At 37.5% G+C, this 23,657-nt stretch overlaps 1 protein-coding gene across 5 annotated transcripts in view; it reads right to left on the reverse strand.

Annotated features, from left to right (window-relative positions):
• The window catches only part of JMJD1C (jumonji domain containing 1C), a 323,117-nt gene that overhangs the window by 265,166 nt on the left and 34,294 nt on the right, over positions 1-23,657 (reverse strand). For 3 of the 5 annotated variants that reach the window (XM_047762757.1, XM_047762755.1, XM_047762754.1), the window contains exon 1: positions 11,011-11,539. The exons of 1 other annotated variant lie outside the window; for it this stretch is intronic. In XM_047762757.1, coding sequence (XP_047618713.1) covers positions 11,011-11,178 — 168 coding nt within the window. In that variant the 5' untranslated portion in view covers positions 11,179-11,539. Of the gene's footprint in view, positions 1-11,010; positions 11,547-23,657 lie in introns of those variants that run through there. One more of the 5 variants, XM_047762758.1, reaches the window with a different exon arrangement.

Here is a 23,657-nt window from a genome sequence, read left to right on the forward strand (position 1 = left end):
CCTCTCATCAGTGTACAGAGTTACAGGCTACGTGAAGCATAACAGGTAACTGAATGTGTGTTATTATGTCTTAACGACTCAATTAAAAAATTTTTTTTAATGGATGCACCTGCAGCATATGGAAATTCTTAGGCTAGGGGTTGAATCAGAGCTGCAGCTGTAGGCCTGAACCACAGCCACAGCAACACCATATCTGAGGCACAGGTGCAACCCACACTGCAGCTTGTGGGCAGTGAAGGATCCTCAACCCACTGAGCAAGGCCAGTGATTGAACCCATACCCTCAGAGACAACGTCAGGTTCTTAACCCACTGAGCCACAATAGGAACTCCCTCAATTTTAATTCTTAATACAGTAAATATCTGTAGGTATAATCCACAAAAATCAAAGCGCTATGGGATCTTCAATAATTTTTAAGAGTTTAAAAGGATACCGAGACTGTAAAGTTCTACACTAAGGTTATACTTTGCAGGAAGACTATCATTATATTGCCACTTAATATTCTGCCCAATGTAAACAAGGAGCTTTTGATGTGACTGTACATAAAATATACCATAATTTCAGAAATATCCAAATGTGGAAAATGTGTATCTTAAAAAAAAAAATCAAAGAAAAGTAATACTTTCAGAGTCATTAATAGTGTGACATGCTATTAAATTGTATTTTTGTCTTTCATGGACAGAAATGAAATAACTAATACTTTATACATCATTTGGTTCATTAAGAATTTGTATTCTCACTTGACTCAGTTCATGCAATACCAAGCAGTATCATTTTTAACAAAAGAGAGTATGTCTGACATCACTTTGACATCAGTACATTTTATCAAGTGAAATTTGAAAGGAAACAAGAAATGCACTTTATGATTTAAGTTTATAACATTTTAAAAATTCCAACAAAAGACTTTCACTAAACAATTTGTGAGGGAAGTTAATTTTAAATTTCAAAAGATAGAGACAACATTGAGCACATTAAATATTAGAGAATGAAGTTTGGACTTTATCAAATAAGCAAAGGGAAAACTACTAAAATGAGCTAAAGAGAAATGCAAGATGAGTAATCTGTCCAAAATGACTAGAAGAGACTAAAAAGGAGGACAGGCAGAAGTGGAGAATAGTAGATACATATGTTGTAGTTGGGGAAAGGTCAAGGATGAGACTTCAAAGATAAATCTCAAAAGGGGAGCTCATGCACATGAATATAATAAATTACATTTTAGAATTATATCAGATTCAAATGTGGGACATTCACTTATAGACACTAAAGAAGAAAGGATAGATGGTAAATTTAAAATGAAAGCCAATGCTCAAGTTGCAAACTAGTAACTAATGATGCAAAGAAGTACAAGTAAATTCTCCAAAGGGAATAACAAAATTTAAAAAACAAAACAGTAAGCAAAAGACTGAATCTTTAATACTAAATCAAGAAGATAGGGGAGTTCCCGTCGTGGCACAGTAGTTAACGAATCCGACTAGGAACCATGAGGTTGCGGGTTCGGTCCCTGCCCTTGCTCAGCGGGTTAACAATCCGGCGTTGCCGTGAGCTGTGGTGTAGGTTGCAGATGCGGCTCGGATCCCGCGTTGCTGTGGGTCTGGCGTGGGCCAGTGGCTACAGCTCCGATTCAACCCCTAGCCTGGGAACCTCCATATGCCGCAGGAGCGGCCCAAGAAATAGCAAAAAGACAAAAAAAAAAAAGAAGAAGAAGATGGGAAGAACTGTGATCACTAAAGGAAAAGTTCCAAGAGGACTTGAACCACGAAGCTGCAAAAATCAAGAAAGCAAAGGTTCAGGGAGAATATTTAGCACAGCAATGGATGGTTCCTTTTTTTGGTAAACTTTGAAAGTGTGAATTACTAACCACAAATCTGTCTTTTATATCCATGAGTCTGTTTCTGTTTTGCATACACATTTGTATTACTTTTCAGATTCTGTATATAAGTGATATGATACAGTTTTTAAAAAGTGTGAATAACTAACCATTTGGAGGAGCAACTTTTGGCTTCTTATGATCGATGAGAACAACTATAGGGTATTTTCACCAAAAAAATTAAATGGAACTGATCAAACTTCCAAGTGCATGAAGAAATATATATTAAGACCCAATCTGTAGCTTTCAGGTATTTATTCCACCTTAATTTGTGCTATCATAAAAATTCAAATCCTGTGATTTCACTTTGATTATCCAAAGAAACATTAAACAGAAATCACATTATTTACATAGAATTGTAGTCCTTGTAATAACATAACACAATGGATACGCAGTAAAGAAACGTTATTATTAACTCAGAATTAAGAACTTTCGGGACGTTCCCATCGTGGCACAGCAAAAACGAATCTGACCACGAACCATGAGGTTACAGGTTTGATCCCTGGCCTTGCTCAGTGGGTTAAGCATCAGGCATTGCTGAGAGGTGTGGTGTAGGTTGCAGAGGCAGCTCGGATTGATGTCGCTGTGTCTATGGTGTAGGCCGGCAGCAGTAGCTCCAATTGGATCCTTAGCCTGGGAACCTCCATATGTTGTGGAGGTGGGCCTAAAAAGAAAAAAAAAGGAGCTTCTGGGACAGACTTGAAATTTATTTTTGCTTTTAATAGACACTTTATTCAAAGACATTACAGGTAAAAAAAAAAAAGATTAGTACCACAATTTTAGAACTACAGAATAGGAAAAACTCTGACTTCTCGATGAATCCCATTCACTGAATGGGCAAGTGAGAAAACTGAGACCCAAACTATAAATCAAGTGCAAGGTAAAAAGAATTTCAAGAAATGTTTCTTGTAAGTGATCAGTTACTTACACACAATTTCTATTTATTCAAACTGATTTCAAAATATATTCTACTAAAATCTATACTGTTGGGCTGGTTTAAACACACACAGATGAAATATTGCAACTGAACCTTACAATTTATTATATGTAATTCAAAATTTTTATTAATTCCAAAGGTGTCTAGTAACCAATAAACCCCAACAGGAAGATTTCATTGTATGCACACTTTTTATTCAAAGGTTTAAGCATTTATCTCCCTTGCTCAAATTCTCTGTGACACTCAGTTCCAAATGATTGAGTCAAGGAAACTGGACTAGACTGTGTTATAACCCTAGTCACCTGTGATGGAACATGATGGAGGATAATGTGAGAAAAAGAATGTGTGTATGTACGTGTGTATGCATCTATATATAGATATATACGACTGGGACACTTTGCTGTACAGCAGAAACTGACAGAACATTGTAAATCAACAATAATTAAAAAAAAGAAAAAAAAAGGAATTTTACTATTATGTCCATCCAAACAATAAATGAATAATAAGCTCTTTTCTATTAATTATAAGCCATGTATTCTATAATCAAATTGATAAGTTCTATAAAAAGAAAATAAAGTAATATTTTCATCAAGGGTTACTAAGATAATTTCATATAAGCTAAAATATAAACTATAAACTATAAATTCTACATGAATATTCCACCCAATTTCAGAATATTTCAACATCTTAAAACATTTCAATATTTAGTAAGTAACAATCTAAAGGATAAATCATATAATAATCCTTATAGATTTGTCAGATTAAGAATTTCATATCAAATAAAACGTAAATTTGTTAAAAATCCACACTGAAGAGAACTATTTATTGAATCTTTAGGCAGAAATGTAATCACTGTTAAACTTGAAACAAATGGAATCAGCAGTATTTGTCAGTTCTAAACCGCCACCATTAAAAATCTGGCCAACATTGACAGAGAGTAGAAAAACACATTTTCATTATATAACCTTAAAAGTAAAGGATGTTATTTCTTGTTAATTTCTAAAATATAAATGACACCTCTTCGCTAAAATTTCTTTTTAACAATGAGGGGTTTATAGCATACTTCCTGACATTAAAATTCAAATACTATTACTTCTTTTTAATTATTTAGAAAATTAGATATTTATGTCTTATACACATTAAGATTTTCAAACCTCTAAGATACACCTAGGGACAGCATAAAGCAGAACACATCACTCCTTAAAAATCACCGAGATTATTCGAAATCAGTTGACAAAAATCTTTCTTAACTTTAAATAACAAAGAGTGTCAAGAAAATGTTCATTTTTCATATGCTTTCAAAAAAACAAAAAGGAAATAAAATACCACCATGTGTATCAATTAACATGCTTTTGTTTCCAAAGAAAAGAAAAACGAACGAAAACAGATATGAAGTAAATTTATCCTTCTGTAATGAAAAATCTCGTAAGTGAAAAATTCATAGCGGTATTTTGGTTTCAGAAAACAATTTGATCAGCCATATTTCTTCTGTTTCCTTTTCAATTCTATTAGCCTCTAGTTAGCGTTATCCTCAAATTAATTTACCTTAAAGCAGGAAATTGGCTGTGGCAATTACAGACTTACAGCCACACTATATCCAATGGTTTCATTCTGATTTAGGGCCTGTGCCACCAATATTACCAGAGGAGTTCAATTCCCTAACTGGCCTGGGAATACCACAGCCCAGCCTTTAGTCAAACCACACAAGGCACACAATCCCACACAACAAAGAATCAGGAGTTCTCTTGTGGTGTAGTGAGTTAAGGATCTGGCACTGTCTCTACACCAGCCCAGGTCGCTGCTGTGGCTCGGGTTTGACCCCTGACCCATGAACTTTCACATGCTGTGGATGTGGCAAAAAAATAAAAATGAGATTCAAAGTTAAGACTAAATATTAAGTTAATAAATATGTGGACTCTAATAAATATGGATCAGACTCAAAAGATTTCAAAACCAAACCTATGGTCATCAAAGGGAAAATGTTGGGGGGGGGATATAAAAATGGAAGGTTGGGACTGATATATATACACACTACTATATATGGAGTGGATGAGTAACAAGGACCTACAGTGTAGTACAGGGAAATCTACTCAATACTCTATAGTGACTTACATAGGGAAAGAATATGAAAAGGAATGGATCTATGTATATGTGTAACTGAATCACGTTGCTATAACCTGAAACAAATACAACACTATAAATCAACTATACTTCAATAAAATTTAATTTTATAAAGAGTAATAATAGATAAAATTAAGATGTTTGGTATGGATTCAAGTATGTAAGACATTTATGATACTCATTTTATCTGACATTCAATTAACATTTATTAAACATCTAAGTAAATGCTAAGTACTACATAAATATGTAAAGGAGAAAGAAAATAATTATGAGTTTGAAAGCTGATGCCATTCTTTGCACATAACTTAAAATTGTCAAAAAGTAATACCTAGGAAAACAGCCTACATACTTTCAGTTATACTGAAATAGCTAGACATTTTTACTTTTAAATGTAATGTCATTCCTATATAAAACTAAGAATTCTCACAGTAAAATGTCTTCAGTCCAATCACCCTGATCAATGAAAAAATTCTCTATTTTAAATTAATGGCATAGGAGTTCTCTTGTGCCTCAGCAGGTTAAGGATCTGGTGTTGTCACTGTGGCACCTCAGGTTGCTGCTATGGCGAAGGTTCAATCCCTGGCCTGGGAACTTACACATGCTTCAGGTGCAGCCAAAAATAATTAATTAATGGCATCAAATATGTGCCACAATATATCTACAACAGGTCAAAGGGGGGGGGGGGACACCTTCTTTACTTAATTATACACAAAAACATACAATTCACACCATTTACTGGGTGATTATCTTCTTTTAAAACCAGCTAGTGGTTACAACTGCTCAAGTTATGTGCCACCACAGGAAAAGTTTACACATCTTCTATCTTTAGGACCAATAACACAAAGAGAGGGCAAAAAAACAGTGTAAGTATTCAAATCAGACATAAAAGGCTAACTACCAGCTAAACAAACTTTTCCTACGGTTACCTCATCCAGGTCATATTGAGCTGAAGTAAAAATGAAGTAAAAATCATCATTTATTCATTAAACACTGTGTGCCTAGACCAGAAATTACCATTAGCAATACTGTAACACCATGATAGAAACTTGCCTTACCTAAAAAAGTATCTTAACAAAACTTATAAAGGAATCAAATGTTATCAACTCAATATGAAACTTAAAAGAGCCAGCTAAGCAGAAAAATGTAGAACTAAAATGGAAATTTCAGGCCTCTTTAGAAACAAATGATCAGAAATCACTTTGAGCTCCTAAATATATATATCTTACTTACATGTAAGACACATAAGACCTGCAAGGTAACTGCAGGTAGTTCAGTTGAGAATAGGTCAAATCTGTACTCCAAGGTTAGCTATTTCTCACTAAGCGACCATCAGAAAATTTCACCAAATGTAAGCAAATTATATGTTTGGTTTATGAGACAAAATACGATTTGTTTGTTCCTTTTGGTTATTGAAAAAACCTGATTTTTTTTTTTTAAATATTCACTTTAGACAGGGATAGCTTGAAACAATGATGAAATCCTATTAAATTTCAAGGGAAGGTAGGTAGGTAAGTGCCTAAATGGATGGATAAATAAGTAAGAAATAAATGGCTGTTAAGTCATGTAAGGGAAATAAAATGAGCAAAGAGTAAATCAATTTTTATTCTTTAATCAGTATAACAATATTATTCAAGATTGGTATTATTCAACACTACTTCTCAACTCTCAGCCTTCCCTCCTTAACACCATTAATCTTCTTAAAAAGTTCCTCAAAAAGTAGGGCAGTTGTAAGTGTTCAATATGTATAAAGGCCAAGAAACTTTCTAAATAATGTAGCTAAAAAAAGAACTCAACATGCTGAGAGCTCACAATGTATTTTATGTATTTCGATTTCTTCAACAATTTGGTCCTCCTCAATAAAAACGTTCAGAGAGTCTCTTTTGGTTACTGTAATTGCAACATAACCCAGAAGGTTTTCTTTTTTTTTTTTTGGTCTTTTTGTTGTTGTTGTTGCTATTTCTTGGGCCGTTCCCGCGGCATATGGAGGTTCCCAGGCTAGGGGTCCAATCGGAGATGTAGCCACCGGCCTACGCCAGAGCCACAGCAACACGGGATCCAGCCGCGTCTGCAACCTACACCACAGCTCAGGGCAACGCCAGATCGTTCACCCACTGAGCAAGGGCAGGGACCGAACCCACAACCTCATGGTTCCTAGTCGGATTCGTTAACCACTGCGCCACAACGGGAACTCCCCCAGAAGGTTTTCATGTTAAGTTATCCAAGCATAGTTGAGTAAAAATTCCATGATTTAACCTCATTTACTTATGAGATCACTAAAACTTCTAATATGACAAAACACAATTAATTTTAGCCTTAATTTGTATCAAATCATTTATGTTCACATTATAAAGGAACAGTTTTGCTACCATGGTCTGGTGGGCAGAATAAATGCCACCCCAAAGATGTTCATGTCCTAATCCATAAATCCTGTAACTATGTTACACCGCATGACAAAGGAGAATTAAAGCTCAGACGGAATTAATTAGCAGTTGAGGAGATTCTCCTGGATTAACTGGGTGGGCCCAATAATCACAAGGGCTCCTAAAAGTGAAAGGTGGAGTTCCTGTGGCTCAACAAGTTAAGGATCCAGTGCTGTTACTGCTGTGGCTCAGGCTGGATTGATTGTGAAAGGGGAAGAAGCAGGAGAATCAAGAGGGCAATGTGACAAGAGAAAAACAGAGTTACTCTGCTGGCTTTTAAGAAGGAAGAGGACCATGAGCCAAGGAATGTGTGATGCTTCTAAAAACGAGGAAACAAAAAGACATACATCTCCCCCTAGAGCCTCCTGAAAAGAACACTTCTAATCACACCTTGATTTTAGTCCAGAGACCCATATGTTAGACTTGTCATCTCCAGTAATCAATTTGAGTTCCTACTGTAGCACAGTGGGTGAAGAATCCATCTGCAGTGGTTCAGGTAGCTGCAGATGCAGGGATTCAATCCCAGTCTGCACACAGTGGGTTAAAGGATCCCCATTGCCACAGCTGCCACATAGGTTGCAATTGTGGCTCAGATTTGATCTTTGGTCTGGGAACTTCTGTATGCCATGAGGGCAGCCATAAAATTAAAAAAAAAAATTTAACTTGTATTATTTAAATCATCAAGGTTGTGACAGTTAAGTGATACGAAATTAATGCACATAGGGCTTCCTTAATATATGAGACCAAAAATAAGAATAACTGATTAACTTTTGAGACTAAGTATTCACTAAAGTACTTTCAAGTTCCGGTACTTATCCCTCCAAATCATGTGCCATAAATATGAACACAGTCAAGATTCCTAATGAATTTGCAGGTTTTAAGCTACATGTATTTGTAACTTAAAAATATCACTACAAAAATAGACTATTTACCACCATTTTTCACATAAGTGATCAAGGTCTTTGGGACTTTATTCTTCAGTAACAAAAGTCTACAAGGGGAATTATACATTGGTGATGCTAAACTGTTCCAAGTTTAACTTAATTTAGGAAATATGAATGTTTAAAGAAAGAAATATGAATATAAGAAAGCTTGAGAATAACTATATCTGTAGGTTCTAGGCTAAAAAACTCAGACTATACAGTAATACATTTTTGAAGTAATGATTATTAAGGGAAAACTGTTGGAGGTTCACCTAGTTATGGTTCAAAACACATTTTTTAGACCAAAAAAAAAAAAAGGGAGTTCCCGTCGTGGTACAGTGGTTAACGAATCCGACTAGGAACCATGAGGTTTCAGGTTCAATCCCTGGCCTTGCTCAGTGGGTTAAGGATCCGGCGTTGCCCTGAGCTGTGGTGTAGGTTGCAGACGTGGCTCGGATCTGGTGTTGCTGTGGCTCTGGTATAGGCCAGCAGCTACAGCTCTGATTGGACCCCTAGCCTGGGAATCTCCATATGCCACGGGAGCCGCCCTAGAAAAGGCAAAAACACAAACAAACAAACAAACAAACCCACATTTTTTAGGTAAAATTTGCATACAGTGAAATGCAGATATTAGGTGCACAATTCAATTGATTTCTGATATATGTTAAAGATCCATGTAATCAACAGTAAAGATTAAAAATATTTCCATCATCCAAGAAAACTCCTTTTTGTTCTTTCCAGTTGATTCCCTCCATCCACACACACTTTTCATTTTATTTATGTATTTATTTATTTATTTTGCTTTTCAGGGTCACACCTATGGCACGTGGAAGTTCCCAGGCTAGGGGTCGAATTGGAGCTACAGCTGCTGCCCCTGCCACAGCCACAGAAATGGCGGGATTGGAGCCCTGTCTGCAACCTACCTCACAGCAACGCTGGATCCGCCACCCACTGGGTAAGCCCGGGAATCAAACCTGCATCCTCATGGACTCCAGTTGGATTCGTTTCAGCTGAGCCACGAAGGGAACGCCACACTTTTCATTTTAAATACCCAGTTTAGTATCTTGGTTTTTTCACACCTGATATGTATAAACCCCCTCTTTACATCGTTTAAATTTCCATGCGAGAAAGTTAACATTTTTAATTTTGAAAACTTGACTATCACCAATAATATTCACAGTTCAAACTATTTCCCAATTTTCAACTATCTACTAAAACAAATACTATGGAAAACACAAAATATCATTCCAGGTTTGTGTGAAACAATATTCCACATAAAAGCCAAGACAATTTCACATCAGAGTAGAAGGAAGAAAAATAAAACCAGGGCAGGCTTTTTACAGTTATTCAATTGCTACAATTTATAGAACCATTAAGAGATATTTTTGAAGGAAGATTTTTTGTTATTTTCAACAAGTATAACCAACCAGAATCTTCACAATTACCTCTATTTTGCAATATTTCCTATTAGAAATAGCTATAAACAAAACAAACCTATTTTGCAATATCACATCGACATTAATACATGCTGCATGAAACCGTATCACTGACTACTGTTATGAAACCAGAATTCACAAAAACACGTTCAAAAACTCCAAGTATTAAATATGTATAGATATTAATTTGGAATTGTAAACCTGCACATAAACAAAAGGAAAAAATATTCTCAAGTTTAAAATTTTCAGTGAAAAATTAAATGGCCCAGGGTATTGCCAATAAGTATCATGGATTATGTATTCATAAATCAACCTCTCAAAGTCTAGTCAATGTCAACTCTAATCCGCTTCTTGATTCCAACCTGTCCCTCAGTGATAATGTTACTCAAACATTAACAGCATTATCTCATCTCGAAATCTTGCACATTCCCACAATACTGAAATATTGGCAGTGTAAGGAAAAGTAAGAAAAGACAAAGATACTTTAAGGTTCTGAGGGAGCCTTTCGCGTTTTAATTTACAGTATTTGATTTAAAATTATGCAAACACAGGAACAGACGACTTTAAGGCACTATTCTGACAAAAAAATAAACCCAACACAACGCCATAGAAAATAAACGGAAGGGAGAGGGAAGAGAGAGCGAGAGAGGAGGAAAGAAGTATTAATTTCCAAGGCACTCCAAACCAAAAATTTTCATTTTCATCGTTTCCGGTTAGAAATCCAAGCATCCACTGTAGAAAAAGGTTGAATCAGGGCACGGCCACTGCCAGGGCCTTTGCCTCGAAAACACACAAGAATCCCAGGACTGACTGTTAAATCCAGAGACCTGTCTCCTTCCTTTTCTCCCTCCCCTTCAGCAACCTTACAGGATAAGTTTTAAGTCTCCAACCCCCGCACTATTAAGACTTTGGCAAAGAGAAGCTAGTGAAGCTGGTCCCCTCCCGCCGCAAGCGGCCCGCCCCCACCCCCACCTGCCCGCGAGGCGCCGGGCTAGGAGCCCCGCCTTTCCGCGAGGTCCCCACAGCAGCCGGGACGTCGCAGAAGCCGCGGCCGAACCCCTCCCTGAGAGCAGCAAGGGGGCCGAGCGGCCACTGGGGAGTCCCGCTTGGTCACCCCCGCTGGGGAAGCTACTCGCGGGGAGGCGGCAACTCTGGCTGGGGTTGTGGGCAAACCCGCCCAGAGCACAGAAGAGGGGCGTGACGCCAGTTGGGCGAGAAGAGCCAGGTGCCAGAGGTAACCCCACTAGGTGCGGCTGCGAGGCTGGGGTGGGGGCGGGGGTGAGGCAGAGGGGCGTTCGCTCTCTTACCGCCAGGTCGGGATTGCGGCTGTCCCTATGTGACACAGCTCGGATGACCCCAGCTCGCCAGCCCCGCCAGCAGCGTCCGCTCTGCCTGCGCTCTGGCTGCACCTCTTCGCCGACCGCCACGCACAGAAACCGCTTCCCCACCAGTTCCGGCCGCGTCTCCACCGCCATAGCCGTCACCGCAGGAACAGCTGCTGCCTCCTCAGCTGCGAGGGAACCAACGAAATCCCCTTCCTACCGGCCGCCCATGCTGAAGATAGAGGACCTGGGGACAGCGGTGGCCCCGCGAGTGAGAGTGGACTCGGGGGCGCTCCGGACACTCTGCCCACAGAAGGGCAGAGCGACCTCAGTCTCAGTCCTTAACACTCTTCTGGACTCCTCGACTTGCAGCCTCAGGCTGCAGTTCCACAGAAAAAAGAAAACAAAAACTGACAAATTTACACACGACCGTCGGAGAGTCAGAGGCAGTTCTGGCCGCTGCCGCTACCGCGCCGCGGCCAGTACTACTCCGCCTCCCCATCCACCAGCGTGGCTGCGATCGCGCCGCGCGTCTCCTTCCGCCGGCGCGGGCTGGGGGAGGGCGCCGCGGGAGAGGGTCGGAGGAACCACCGCAGACGGAAAATAGTGCCCGCCGCCGCAGCGGTGGCTGCGGGACCAGCGAGGATGAAAAACAAGGAGTGGGGCGGGAGAAGGGAATGCACTCCTTCGGAAACACTATTAGACTGTGTGAGGACCACCTCTCTACTCGTCACTCCCTCGGGAAGTGGGGCGAGGCGAAAGCGAAGTGCGCTGGTTGCACTCCGGCTCCACTTTGGATCACAAAACAAACTCTAGGTTAAAATCCGCATCTCCACAGTGATGTTTTTCACAATATATGGCGCCTGCAGTCTGAGTTAGCCAGAATTCTGCCCGAATTCTTGTAGTCCCAGCAGCAAAGCAGAACACTTTGAACTGAAAACTAAGCCCACAGATCTCAGTCACTGCAGAACTTGAGTCCACCGCTTTACATGAAAACGAAGAAAGCAATGTCATCCTTCATTCTTCCCGTTTTGGGCGATACTAATTAAGCGTTTGAGCTATTGAGAGATTTACACCTTGCTACTGCTCGGTTAAACAAAGCCAAACAGCAGGCTGAGGGCTTTGGTCAACAATCTTAAAATGCAGTTTCTGCGCCAATTTGAGAACTTTTAGTACTAGTACATAACCCCAAACTCACTGATCAGATAATAAAAACAGGGAAAGGCTCCGGATTCAGTTGTTAGAAAATACCGTAGAAAAGAAAAGGATCTTAGCCAATCACAGTTCAGGAAAATAAATTATGTTTACTTCCCATCCAATCACGACAGGACTTTGTAACCCATACACGTACAGATCTCCAACTTGGAACAATTACCCCTTCTATGATTAACCTTTGAATTCTTCTAAACCGAACCTCCTCTATAGATGTCCGTGACAAGTTCGAGTTCATTTATACTTCATAGGGTTTTTAAAGTCCCAGCTGTGGTTTTTTGGGACCACTAGTATTGTATCAATTCAAAAAATTATTCTAGCCCAATAAAAGCATTCTAAATTTCAGTTTCTTAAAGATTTTTCTAAACCTCTATCCCCCCAAAAGTTATCTTTTTAAAGAATTTACACTAGAAATCTTAATATTTAAAATAGACATAAGGCTTTTACCTGCTTTCTTAGAACACCCAAGCTGTGTTGTTTTAAGTGGAAAATACTATGGCCACTAATAGGTTAGAAACCAAAATTACAAGGAAGTCAGATGTTAATAATTACAGTCTAATTTTGCTAATCTGAAGACCAAACATAGAACAGCAACAGATAAACAAAGGTTAACCATGTCCAGAAATGGACATTAGCAAGTTGAGAGAAAAATTTAATTTTACTTGTGCAATTTTACTTCCAAGCCACTCTCTTAGTACATACTGTGTAATACTTAGCAAATCGCCTTGAGAACTACAAAGATTTCTAAAGTCTCAACTTGGATTAAGGAGCCAGTAAAATAAACTGGTAAAATTAATCTAGCATGTAGAAACAGAAGAAACAGAGTAAGAAAATCTACACTTTCATATCAAATTATCTATGATTTGCTTTGTGATTTTTGGCATGACACAACTGTTAAAAAAGAAATGTCTTGCTTCCTAATCTCAGTGATATTGTAAGAGAAAGTGAGAAAATATAAATAAAGTCATCTGAGAAGAGATGCAAATGACACTATTATCACATAAATAACACTCACTGGATTATATTTTTAGAGTATAGGTTGTCAGGCTGCCTTACATAAAAGTTCCCTCTGATTTTAATTTGGTAGGCAAACTCCTCTAAATAGACCCCTAGGAGCCCTCTCTCCATGTGGAATGCTATTCTTACAAGTGCTCTTAAAAGTAAATCCATCAAATCAGTCAAAACATTTTAAGTGCAGAAATAGTTTTTCAGAATACAATATATCCTCATAACAATTTCAATCAAATATCTTCGATTTTTCATACTACATTCCAGACAGCAGTCTACGAATCCCTTGACTATATCTAGTGCCTACAGTTTACCCACTACACTCATCACCCCCGAATGAATTACTTTTTGGATATTTTGCTTTTGGAGAAACTTGAAAGCATTTTTTAAAAAGCAAAATAGAAAGGCCTTGCAAGATTATTGTTTGTTTACTGGAATTTTTTGCTTTGTTTCAGGGAATACTATGGACCCTTAAACAACATAGGATTGAACGTGGGTCCACTTACACAAAGGTTTTTTTTTCAATAAATACTACTATAGTACTACACCATCCAGTTGGTTAGGTCCACAGATGCAGAATCTCTGATACTGAAGGCCAACTAAGAGGTTATACTCCAATTTTCTACGGCACTGGGGGCTGGCAACCTTAATCCCCCCAAACTGTTCAAAAGTCAACTGTATTTACATTTTGGCCAATAAATCATAACTGTAAATAATATGGAATTAGGAGTTCCCATTGTGGCTCAGCAGTAAGGAACCCAACTAGTATCCTTGAGGACACAGGTTCTATCCCTAGCCCCCATCAGTGGGGTTAAGGATCCAGTGTTGCCATGAGCTAAGGTATATGTTGCAGACTTGGATCTGGCCCTGTCGTGGCTGTGGTACAGACCAGCAGCTGCAACTCTGATTTGACCCCCTAGCCCAGGAATTTGAGTATGCTGTAGGTGCAGCCCAGGAAAAAAAAAAAAAAAGAAGGAAAAAGAAAATAATATGGAATTAGTTTTAAATAATTTTTTTTTGTCTTTTCTAGGGTTGCACCCATGGCATATGGAGGTTCCCAGGCTAGGGGTTGAATCTGGAGCTGTAGCCACCGGCCTATGCCAGAGCCACAGCAACTCGGGATCCGAGCCACGTCTGCAACCTACACCACAGCTCATGGCAACGCTGGATCCTTAACCCACTGAGCAAGGGCAGAGATCGAACCCTCAACCTCATGGTTCCTAGTCAGATTCGTTAACCACTGCGCCATGACGGGAACTCCAATAAATTTTAAAGATTTAAAACTTTAGAATATTTGTTCAAGTAGTTCCATACATCCTTTACTTTCATAAAGATGCACAGAAAATGCCAATACTAGTAAAGAATGCAAAGAAAAGAGATATAGCACTTTTTACTATATAGGTAAAGAGAGTGACAAGGAAGTATTTAAAATGACTAAGTTTACAGAAGCTGATAATTTAGGATTATAGACTAGATCTTCTAACTCTTTCCATCCCCAAATCCAAATATGTACATTAAATGTATCCCTCCACCAACACACACAGATCAATTCAGGCAAACCTTGAACATCAAATATATTAATCTATATAAAAGACACACTGGAGGATTATTTTTTTTAATCCACAAAAATTTATTCATAAAGTTTACTTGATTAGTAGATTATGAAGTTTAGTTTCATAAACATCTGACTAGTTACCAATTTACTTATCAATTTTTTTACTTTTTGAAATATAGCAAGTGCCAATTATCTATTCTAGCATATACCGGTATTCTGTGTCCCAACAGCTACCTATCTTATCTCATTTTTTAGGTTTTTTTTTTTTTTTTTGGCCATGCCCATGGCTTATAGAAGTTCCTGGGCCAGGGATCAAACCAGAGCCACAGCAAAGACAACTGAGCCACAGATGTGACAATGTTGAATCCTTAACCACTAGGCCACCAGGGAACTCCCACAGCTCCGTTTTAAACATCACAGATAAATAGATTTTTTTAAAAAGTGCACGTTCAGACAGTCCACAACTTAAGAATGGTTTGACCTAGGATTTTTCAACTTCAGGACAGTGTGAAAGCAATGTGCGTTCAGTGGAAATCATACTTCAAATTTTGAATTTTGATCTTTTCCCAGGCTAGTAAGGGTAGTACACAAAACTTTCTCTTGATTCTGGGCAGTGGCAACAAGCTGCAGCTCCCAGTTAAGCCATAAGGGCTAACAGTTGATATATATTAATACCCTTTATGTACTCATACAACCATTTTGTTTTTCACTTTCAGTACAGTATTCAATAGATTACCCGAGAATGCAATACTTCATCATAAAACATGCTATGTGTTAGATGATTTTGCCCAACTGTAGGCTAGTTTAAGTGTTCTGAGCATGCAAGAAAGGTAGGCTAGGCTAAGCTATGATGTCCAGTAAATTGAATGTATTAAACACATTTTCAACTTAGGATACTTTCAACTTATGATGGGTTTATCTAGAGGTAATCCTATGGTAAACTGAGGAAGATCTGTATCTTATAATAACATTAGTCACCATTTATGGAACACTTACTATGTGTCAGGCACTATGCTAAGTAAATTACACATGTAATCTCACTTTAATTTAAAGATGAAGAAAATGAGGTTTAGAAGTTTGGTTATCTGCTTAAAAATACTAAAATTCAAAACTGGACTTTATGATTTTCAAGCCCCTGCATTATGCTAAAAAGTAACTTAAAAGAAACATGAAAGTCAGTTACCAAATTGTTTTCTTATTAACACAGATTATCCATAATTGATTTGTTTATTTAGGGCTTACTATGTGTCTCCTGTCTTGAAGAAAGCCAAGAGTTTCAAGTGAATTATACAAAGAGAAGACCAAGAACAAAATGGAATAGAAATTCGTTGCCATGCTTATAATTAGACCCTAAGTAGTTTTTATTTAGGTATTTCCCTAAGCACTTATTTAGACTGAACTACTCAATCATGTTTATGGTAATGATAAAGCAACTCAACGTAACTTTCTCAAGGAAACCACCTCCCAATTATGGATTTTCAAAACATTTCCCATTTGCCTTAGTACTTATCACAACTATATTTATAACATTTATTGTATAAATGATTATATTTGTTTCCCTTGGAAGACTAGAAACTCCATAAAAGCAAGGACAATGTATTTTGTTCATAACAATACTCCCAGCATCCACTGAGACTTGTGAAAGTAGATACTCAATACGTGTTATTGAATTAATGAATAAACAAAGCAAAAATGGACCATTTTCTAAATCCAACACAACTAAGAGGAATTTACAATGTGTCTTACATATATCACCTCATTTCATTACATAATTTCTCTCCTCTCATGTACCTGGCACAGAAGCACAACTTTAAAGCCCTCATAAAACTTGAGCTTCACCAGAAAAGCAAGACGGCTCCTGGGTATAATTTTTAAAGAAGAGATGAGATAAAAGGTTACAACTCTCCAGAAAAACTTTCATTTTGTTACCAAACTACCAATTTAATGCAAACCCCAAAATGATCCTATAATGTATGTATGTAAAATAACCAGTCTATTCTTAGTATTGTAAAGAGAACAGTCTCAAATAATGTCTTTGATGGACTAACATACAAGCAAAACTTTCTGTCTTCTTGATGCCATGTGGAAGGAGCAAGAGAGAAAAAAAAGTAAAAAGGAAGTAAGGAGAGAGAAGAGATCTCTACTGGGCCTCCATATCTGTTACCTACTTTCCAATTTAAATTCTGGATGCACAAGAATGTACCACTTCCCTTCACCATTTTACTATTAAAAATGAGACTTTAAATCTGATTTTTCATGATAATTTATTTTTAATTTAGAAAGAATGAACACAGTAGCACTGGAAATTTCCTACTCTGTTGAATGAGGAACTACAAGAAAAAAAGAATTGAAAAGTGGCAATTGAGCATACAAGAGTCTTAACAGGGTGTCCTAGAGCATTTTTTGTTTATTCATCATCCCTTTCATAAATGCTTCCACTATTAGAGTTCCCTTCGTGGCTCAGCAGTTAATGATCCCCATGAGGATCCATGAGGATGTGGGTTCAAATCCTGGCCTTGCTCAGTGGGTCGGGGATCCGGCATTGCCCTGAGCTGTGGTGTAGGTTGCAGATTCGGCTGGGATCTGACACTCCTATGGCTGTGGCGCAGGCTGGCAGCTATAGCTCCGATTCAACTCCTAGCCTCAGAATTTCCATTTGCCACGGGTGCAGCCCTAAAAATAAAATAAAATAAATGCTTCCACTATTAACTAGCATTAAAATATGCTAGATGGGGGAGTTCCCGTCATGGCGCAGTGGTTAACGAATCCAACTAGGAACCATGAGGTTGCAGGTTGGATCCCTGCCCTTGGTTAGTGGGTTAACGATCCGGCGTTGCCGTGAGCTGTGGTGTAGGTCTCAGATGCGGCTTGGATCCCGTGTTGCTGTGGCTCTGGAGTAGGCTGGCGGCTACAGCTCCAATTCGACCCCTAGCCTGGGAACCTCCATATGCCACGGGAGCAGCCCAAGAAATGACAAAAAAAAAAAAAAAAAAAAGGCTAGATGGCAGCTTGCACTTTGCATCTTCAATTGTTACATTAGCTCCTTTACTTATGAACACATTAGGTTCCTCAAGAGTGATCTTCCTATAATTCTCACAAGCCTTCACCATTGCCACGTATCAGTAGTGGCAAAGCTACAAGTCCCAAAGAATGGCTATTTACAGCCATGAAAGTTAATTAAGGAAAAGAGCCTCTATACTTGTATTTAAAACTACACATGAGGGATTTTCCCTCGTGGCTCAGTGGAAACGAATCTGACTTGTATCGATAAAGCTGCAGGTTCAATCCCTGGCCTCGCTCAGTGGGTTAAGGGTCAGCATTAGCGTGAGCTGTGGTGTAGGTCAAAGACACAGCTTGGATCTGGCGTTGCTGTAGCTGTGGCTCCAATTCAACCCCTAACCTGGGAACCTCCATGTGCCTCGGGTGTGGCCTTAAAAAAATAAAAATAATAAAAATAAAGCTAAACATGAGGTAAAGTCAAAGTAAAATCTAAGCTAAAAAGTTATAATGGGAGTTCCTGTTGTGGCACAGCGGAAACAAATACAACTGGGAACCATGAGGTTCTGGGTTCAATCCCTGGCCTTGCTCAGTGGGTTAAGGATCCGCCGTTGCGGTAAGCAGTGGTGGACGTCGCGACGTCGCAGACGTGGCTCGGATCTGGTGTTACTGTGGCTCTGGTGTAGATTGGCAGCAACAGCTCCAATCAGACCCCTAGCCTCAGAACCTCCATATACCACAGTGCAGCCCTAAAAGGACAAAAGACCAAAAAAAAAAAAGTTATAATGACTCAAAATCTCAGCATGCTATCTATACTCCACTGATGTTTTTCCCCATAGATGATGCTAGATACTACAAAAAGAAGGAATTTTATGATCAAGTATACACAGCTCTGAGGCACATTTCTTAAATTAATGGTATCTGGCTTCAAAGAATCAAAACCAAAACGAAATAAGACCTAATGGTGAAATACAGGAAATACTTAGTCATTTTTTTTTCCCTTTGGCACTTCCAGAAAAAGCCACAAGATTACATATAATGAAATTTATAACATACTACAAAACAAATATATAATAAAAATAAATCACTCTATAGAGAGGAAAGCACTGTCTTCTGGCTCCACACATGCCTCACTAATACACATAATTTATTCAATTAAAAAGAGTATATAGAATTGTATTCCAATTCCAAAGCCTATGTTCACAGAACTTCAGTATTTGGAGGCCCCAAGATTTTTCCTTAAAAAATCAAAATTGACATACATGAAAAACAGACTTCAAAAAAACTTTAACTGTTAACTTAAAATGCAAATCAACATCCCCAAAACATTCTGCTACTCCAGGGCACATTCTGATATTATCTAAGATTAAATGGTCAAGAGACATATTAGGAAAGCTAACCAACTTTTCTTCACAAAATAGGCAAACACTTAGGTTAAAAGTGTTTCATAGATCAATGCCCATTCCATAGAGCCATTTACAAATGGATATTTTAAGATAGCTCAAATGCAACAAACCTGAAATTAGCAGTCACATAATGCAGTGTAATAAAAGGGCAGGAGTCAAGGAAGTCTAAGTCATTCTACCTCTAACTACCGTACACTTTGGGCAAACCATTCCCTTCTCCAGGAATCATACATGAAAAGTAGAGGCTCACATAATAAAGTTCCTAACAATTTGCTTCTAAGGCATCTGAATAATCCAGCCAACAGCAAAGAATACTCTCCCAACACATGGTAAATTCAAACCTGAAAAATGTTAAAGGATTGACAAAAGTAATCTTGCTTAGGAAAACAAATGTTTTTAGCTAGAAAGTTTCTATCTCAAAGGTCTCCTATATCAATCATTAATACATACAAACTAATAATACAGACCAAAAGACTTCCCAATTAAACAATAATTTTTAAACACCACTGCAGAATTGCTTTACTCTCCAATCTGCTCTTAAAACTATATTAAAATAATCTAGCAAAACTAACTTCCAATGGAAGAATTCTTGAGATACTCTGTATTACAAGTAACCATTATATTTTTGAAAAACGTTAACTTGAATGCTTTTATATTTTTCTTTGTTTACAACAGCTAAAAAATCCCCCTTTCAACTATTCTAATTAAAAATTATCTAAAAGTAAATTGCTTCATTTGCTTTTACATCTAAATTTACATGGATGCATCTTTTCCCACCTGCACTTTTTTGATATTCAGAAGCTTTAAATTTTTATGTAGTCAAATATGCTCAAATCTTTGTTTCAACCTTAAGTCATGCTTAGAAAACACATAGGTATTCTTCCATATTTTCTTCTGGTAGTTTTATGATGCAACTTTTTATAATTTCTTCAAATTAGATGGTGGTATTTACCCCTGAGAGAGGGACAGGAAATCACCCTGGCCCCAAAAAACAGAGGTCTGTCTACTACTGCCAGGGGAAAAGCAGGATTACTGAGAACAGAAGGAAACACAGTCTGTCTAAAATTAACATTGGTCTAGGACAAAAAAATAAGGCCCCATGGCCACCACCACAAAGAAAAAGGTGCCAAGGCCCCTAGCTCACAAGGCAAATGAGCTCCCACTAACAAGTAATAGCACTCTACTCATAGAGAAGGAACAAAAGAGTACTGAAAGAACCTCTCTGAAGCACAGATATACAAGTAAGACCTAAAGATAAAGTTGGAGTAAAAACATTGAGTTAAAACTTTCTAGCAAATCAACCCTCACTTTAAGCATGAAGTAATGATGCAAGTATTTAAAACTGATGATGCACTGAAGGTAACTAGAGCAACAACAACAAAAAAACCCATAAATCCTGATCAACTCCAGGCAAGACTGATTCGACCTTCCATGCCAATAGCTCAGCAGAACAAGAGTCATGCCTACTTCTTGGTATAAATACTATATACCTCAATCAATATTATTTTGCAAATAGTAGCTGGCATTTGATCAAAAATTATAAGCCTAGCCATGGGGATGACTTCCCTGGTCACCAACATGGTGCATGCATGTTGGGTTACCATTACTTTTCCTATAAGTTATACAAAAATATCTATTTAAGTTCTTCCATTTGTACCATTCCTTCAAATAAAGTAATATGCTGCTCTCTCCCATTCCCAAATTATAAGTCACACAAAATCTCAAGAGCAAATGAATCATGTAACTCAAATGTTGGAATTATCAGCCAAAGAATTAAAAATAACTATGAATAACGATGAAGGCTCAAATGGAGCGGGTAATAATATGCATAATCAAATAGCAAGTCAGAGGTAGAAACTACAAGAGTTGAGTAGAAATGCTTAAAGAGTCAAATTGAAATTTTAAAAATGGGAACTGCAATAACAAATATTTTAAAAGCCTCTAAGAGGCTTTTTTTGTTGAGGCTTTTTTTGTTGTTGAGGCTCATCAATAGATTTAACACACAGCTGAGAAAACAACCAATAACCCTGAAGACAGGTTAACAGAAATTACCAAAGCTAAAACTAAACAGGAAAAAGCAGGGGAGGTGAATCTACACAAATGGAATAGAAGGGAAAGTTTCAATTTCATTTTACGAGGTCAACATTACCAACATCAGACAAAGAAATTATAAGATCATTATCCCTCATAAATGCAAAAATCCTCAACAAAATATTAGCAAACCAAATATAGTAACTTGTAAAAGTTCATCCAATATAAGTTTATCCCAGGAACACAAGTTGATTCAATATTGAAAGATCCACCAGTGTAATCCATCAAATCAACAGACTAAATAAGAAAAGTATGATGGCATCAACAAACACAAAAACTAAGCATTTAAGAAAATCTAACCCTCATCCCTGACAATTTCAGCACATCAGGAATAGAAGGGCATTTATACAATCTGATAAAATGCATTTACTAAAGAATTACCGCTAACATTATATTTAATAGTAAGACTAAATGTTTTCCCCCAAAGATTCATAAGGAAAGGACATCAGTTGTCACCAGTCTATTCAATAACAACATGTTTGAAATCCTAGAAAGTGCAATAAGACAAGGAAAAAAAAAAAAAGCATATAGACTGTAAAGAGAAGGAATAAGCCTGCCTCTATTTGCAAATGGCATGATTGCATACATAGAAAATCACAAGGAATCTTCAAAAAAGCTCCTAGAACCAATAAATGAGTTTAGCAAGGTTGCAAGACACAAGATCAATATGGGAATATCAATTACATTTCTATACACTGGAAAGAAAAAATCAGAAATTCAAATTTAAAACCAGTACCATTTATAATAGCACCTAAAAAATAAAATTATATATAATATAAAATGTCCAAGCTTTCCATGCTGAAAACTACAAACTATTGATGAAGAAAAGAAGACCTAAGTAAGTGAAATAAATACCGTGTACATGTATTAGAAGACCCAATTCTTCCCAAGTTGATCTACAAATTCAAAATACCAGCAAATTTTTTTATGATTCTTTTTCTAAAACCAGTCAGGAACGAACTGGAACCAAAACAATTTTGAAAAGGAAAAACTGAAAGACTAACTTACTTCAGGACTATACTATAATCAATTTAGCATGACAGCAAAAGAACAAACAGATAGATAAATAGAATAAATGGAGAGTCCAAAAATAGACTCATACATTTACAGTCAATTGATCTTTGGCAAAGGTAAAAATGTAATTCTGGAGTTTCCCTCGTGGGTCAGTGGTTAATGAACCTGACTAGCATCCATGAGTACACGGGTTCGATCCCTGGCCTCACTTAGTGGGTTATGCCACGGGTGTGGCCCTAAAAAGACAAAAAAAGAAAAAATGTAATCTCTTAAAAAAACTGTGCTAGAACAATTAGATAACCATATGTATGGCAGACTTTAGTCTCCAGCTCCTGTATAGGTAGAGCTAATGCCATCCATATACCAAAAATGATCCATCTCTCACAATATATCCTAAAATTAATTTGAAATGAATCATAACCCTAAGTGTAAAATACTTTAAAAATCTAAAAACCTTTCAGAAGAAAACAGAAAATTTTCATGAAATTAAGTTAGACAAAGATTTCTTAAAAATCCATAAAATTCATAAAATTAAAAATTAAGCATTATTAAAATGAAAAATTTGAAGTTCCTGTAGTGGCTCAGCAGTTAGCAAACCTGACTAGCATCCATGAGGACTCAAGTTCGATCCCTGGCCTCGCTCAGTGGGTTAAGGATGGCTCTGGTGTACTGGAGTGGCTACAGCTCTTATTGGACCCCTAGCCTGGAAACCTCCATATGCCGCAGGTGCGGCCCTAAAAAGACAAAAAGACAAAAACAAACAAAAACACAAAAAAAAGAAAAAGAAGAAAAATTCCTCTCTAAAGGTCATGGACTGGGAGAAAATACTTTCAAGACATTTATCTGATAAAGGACTGGTATCCAGAATATTTAGAGAACCCTCAAAACTCAGTAATAATTTAAAAAATGTTTTCAATGGGCAAAAAATTTGAACAGATAGTTTATCAAATAAGATATATGAATGGCTAATAAGCACATGAAAAAGCACTGAATATCACTAGTTATTACAGAAACGGAAAGAAAAACTACAATGAGATATTATTACACACTTATTAGGATGACTAAAATTAGAAGCAAAAGAAAAGGGCAAAACCAAATATTGAGCAGGTTAAAGAGCAATTAGAACTCTCATACAGTGGTAGCTGGGAGGAGTACAAAATGGTGCAGCCACTTTGCAAAGCGGTTTGGTAGTTTTTCATGAAGTTAAACATATACTTCTCATACAACCCAGCAATCCCACTTTCAGGCATTTCCACTCAGGTAAAATAAAAATCCATGTTCACATAAAAACATGTTCTCAAATGTTTATAGCAGTTTTATTTGTAATTGCCAAATACAAGTGTTCAACT

Source organism: Phacochoerus africanus, chromosome 15 (genome assembly GCF_016906955.1).
Source record: "Phacochoerus africanus isolate WHEZ1 chromosome 15, ROS_Pafr_v1, whole genome shotgun sequence".
NCBI classification, from domain to species: Eukaryota; Metazoa; Chordata; class Mammalia; order Artiodactyla; family Suidae; genus Phacochoerus; species Phacochoerus africanus.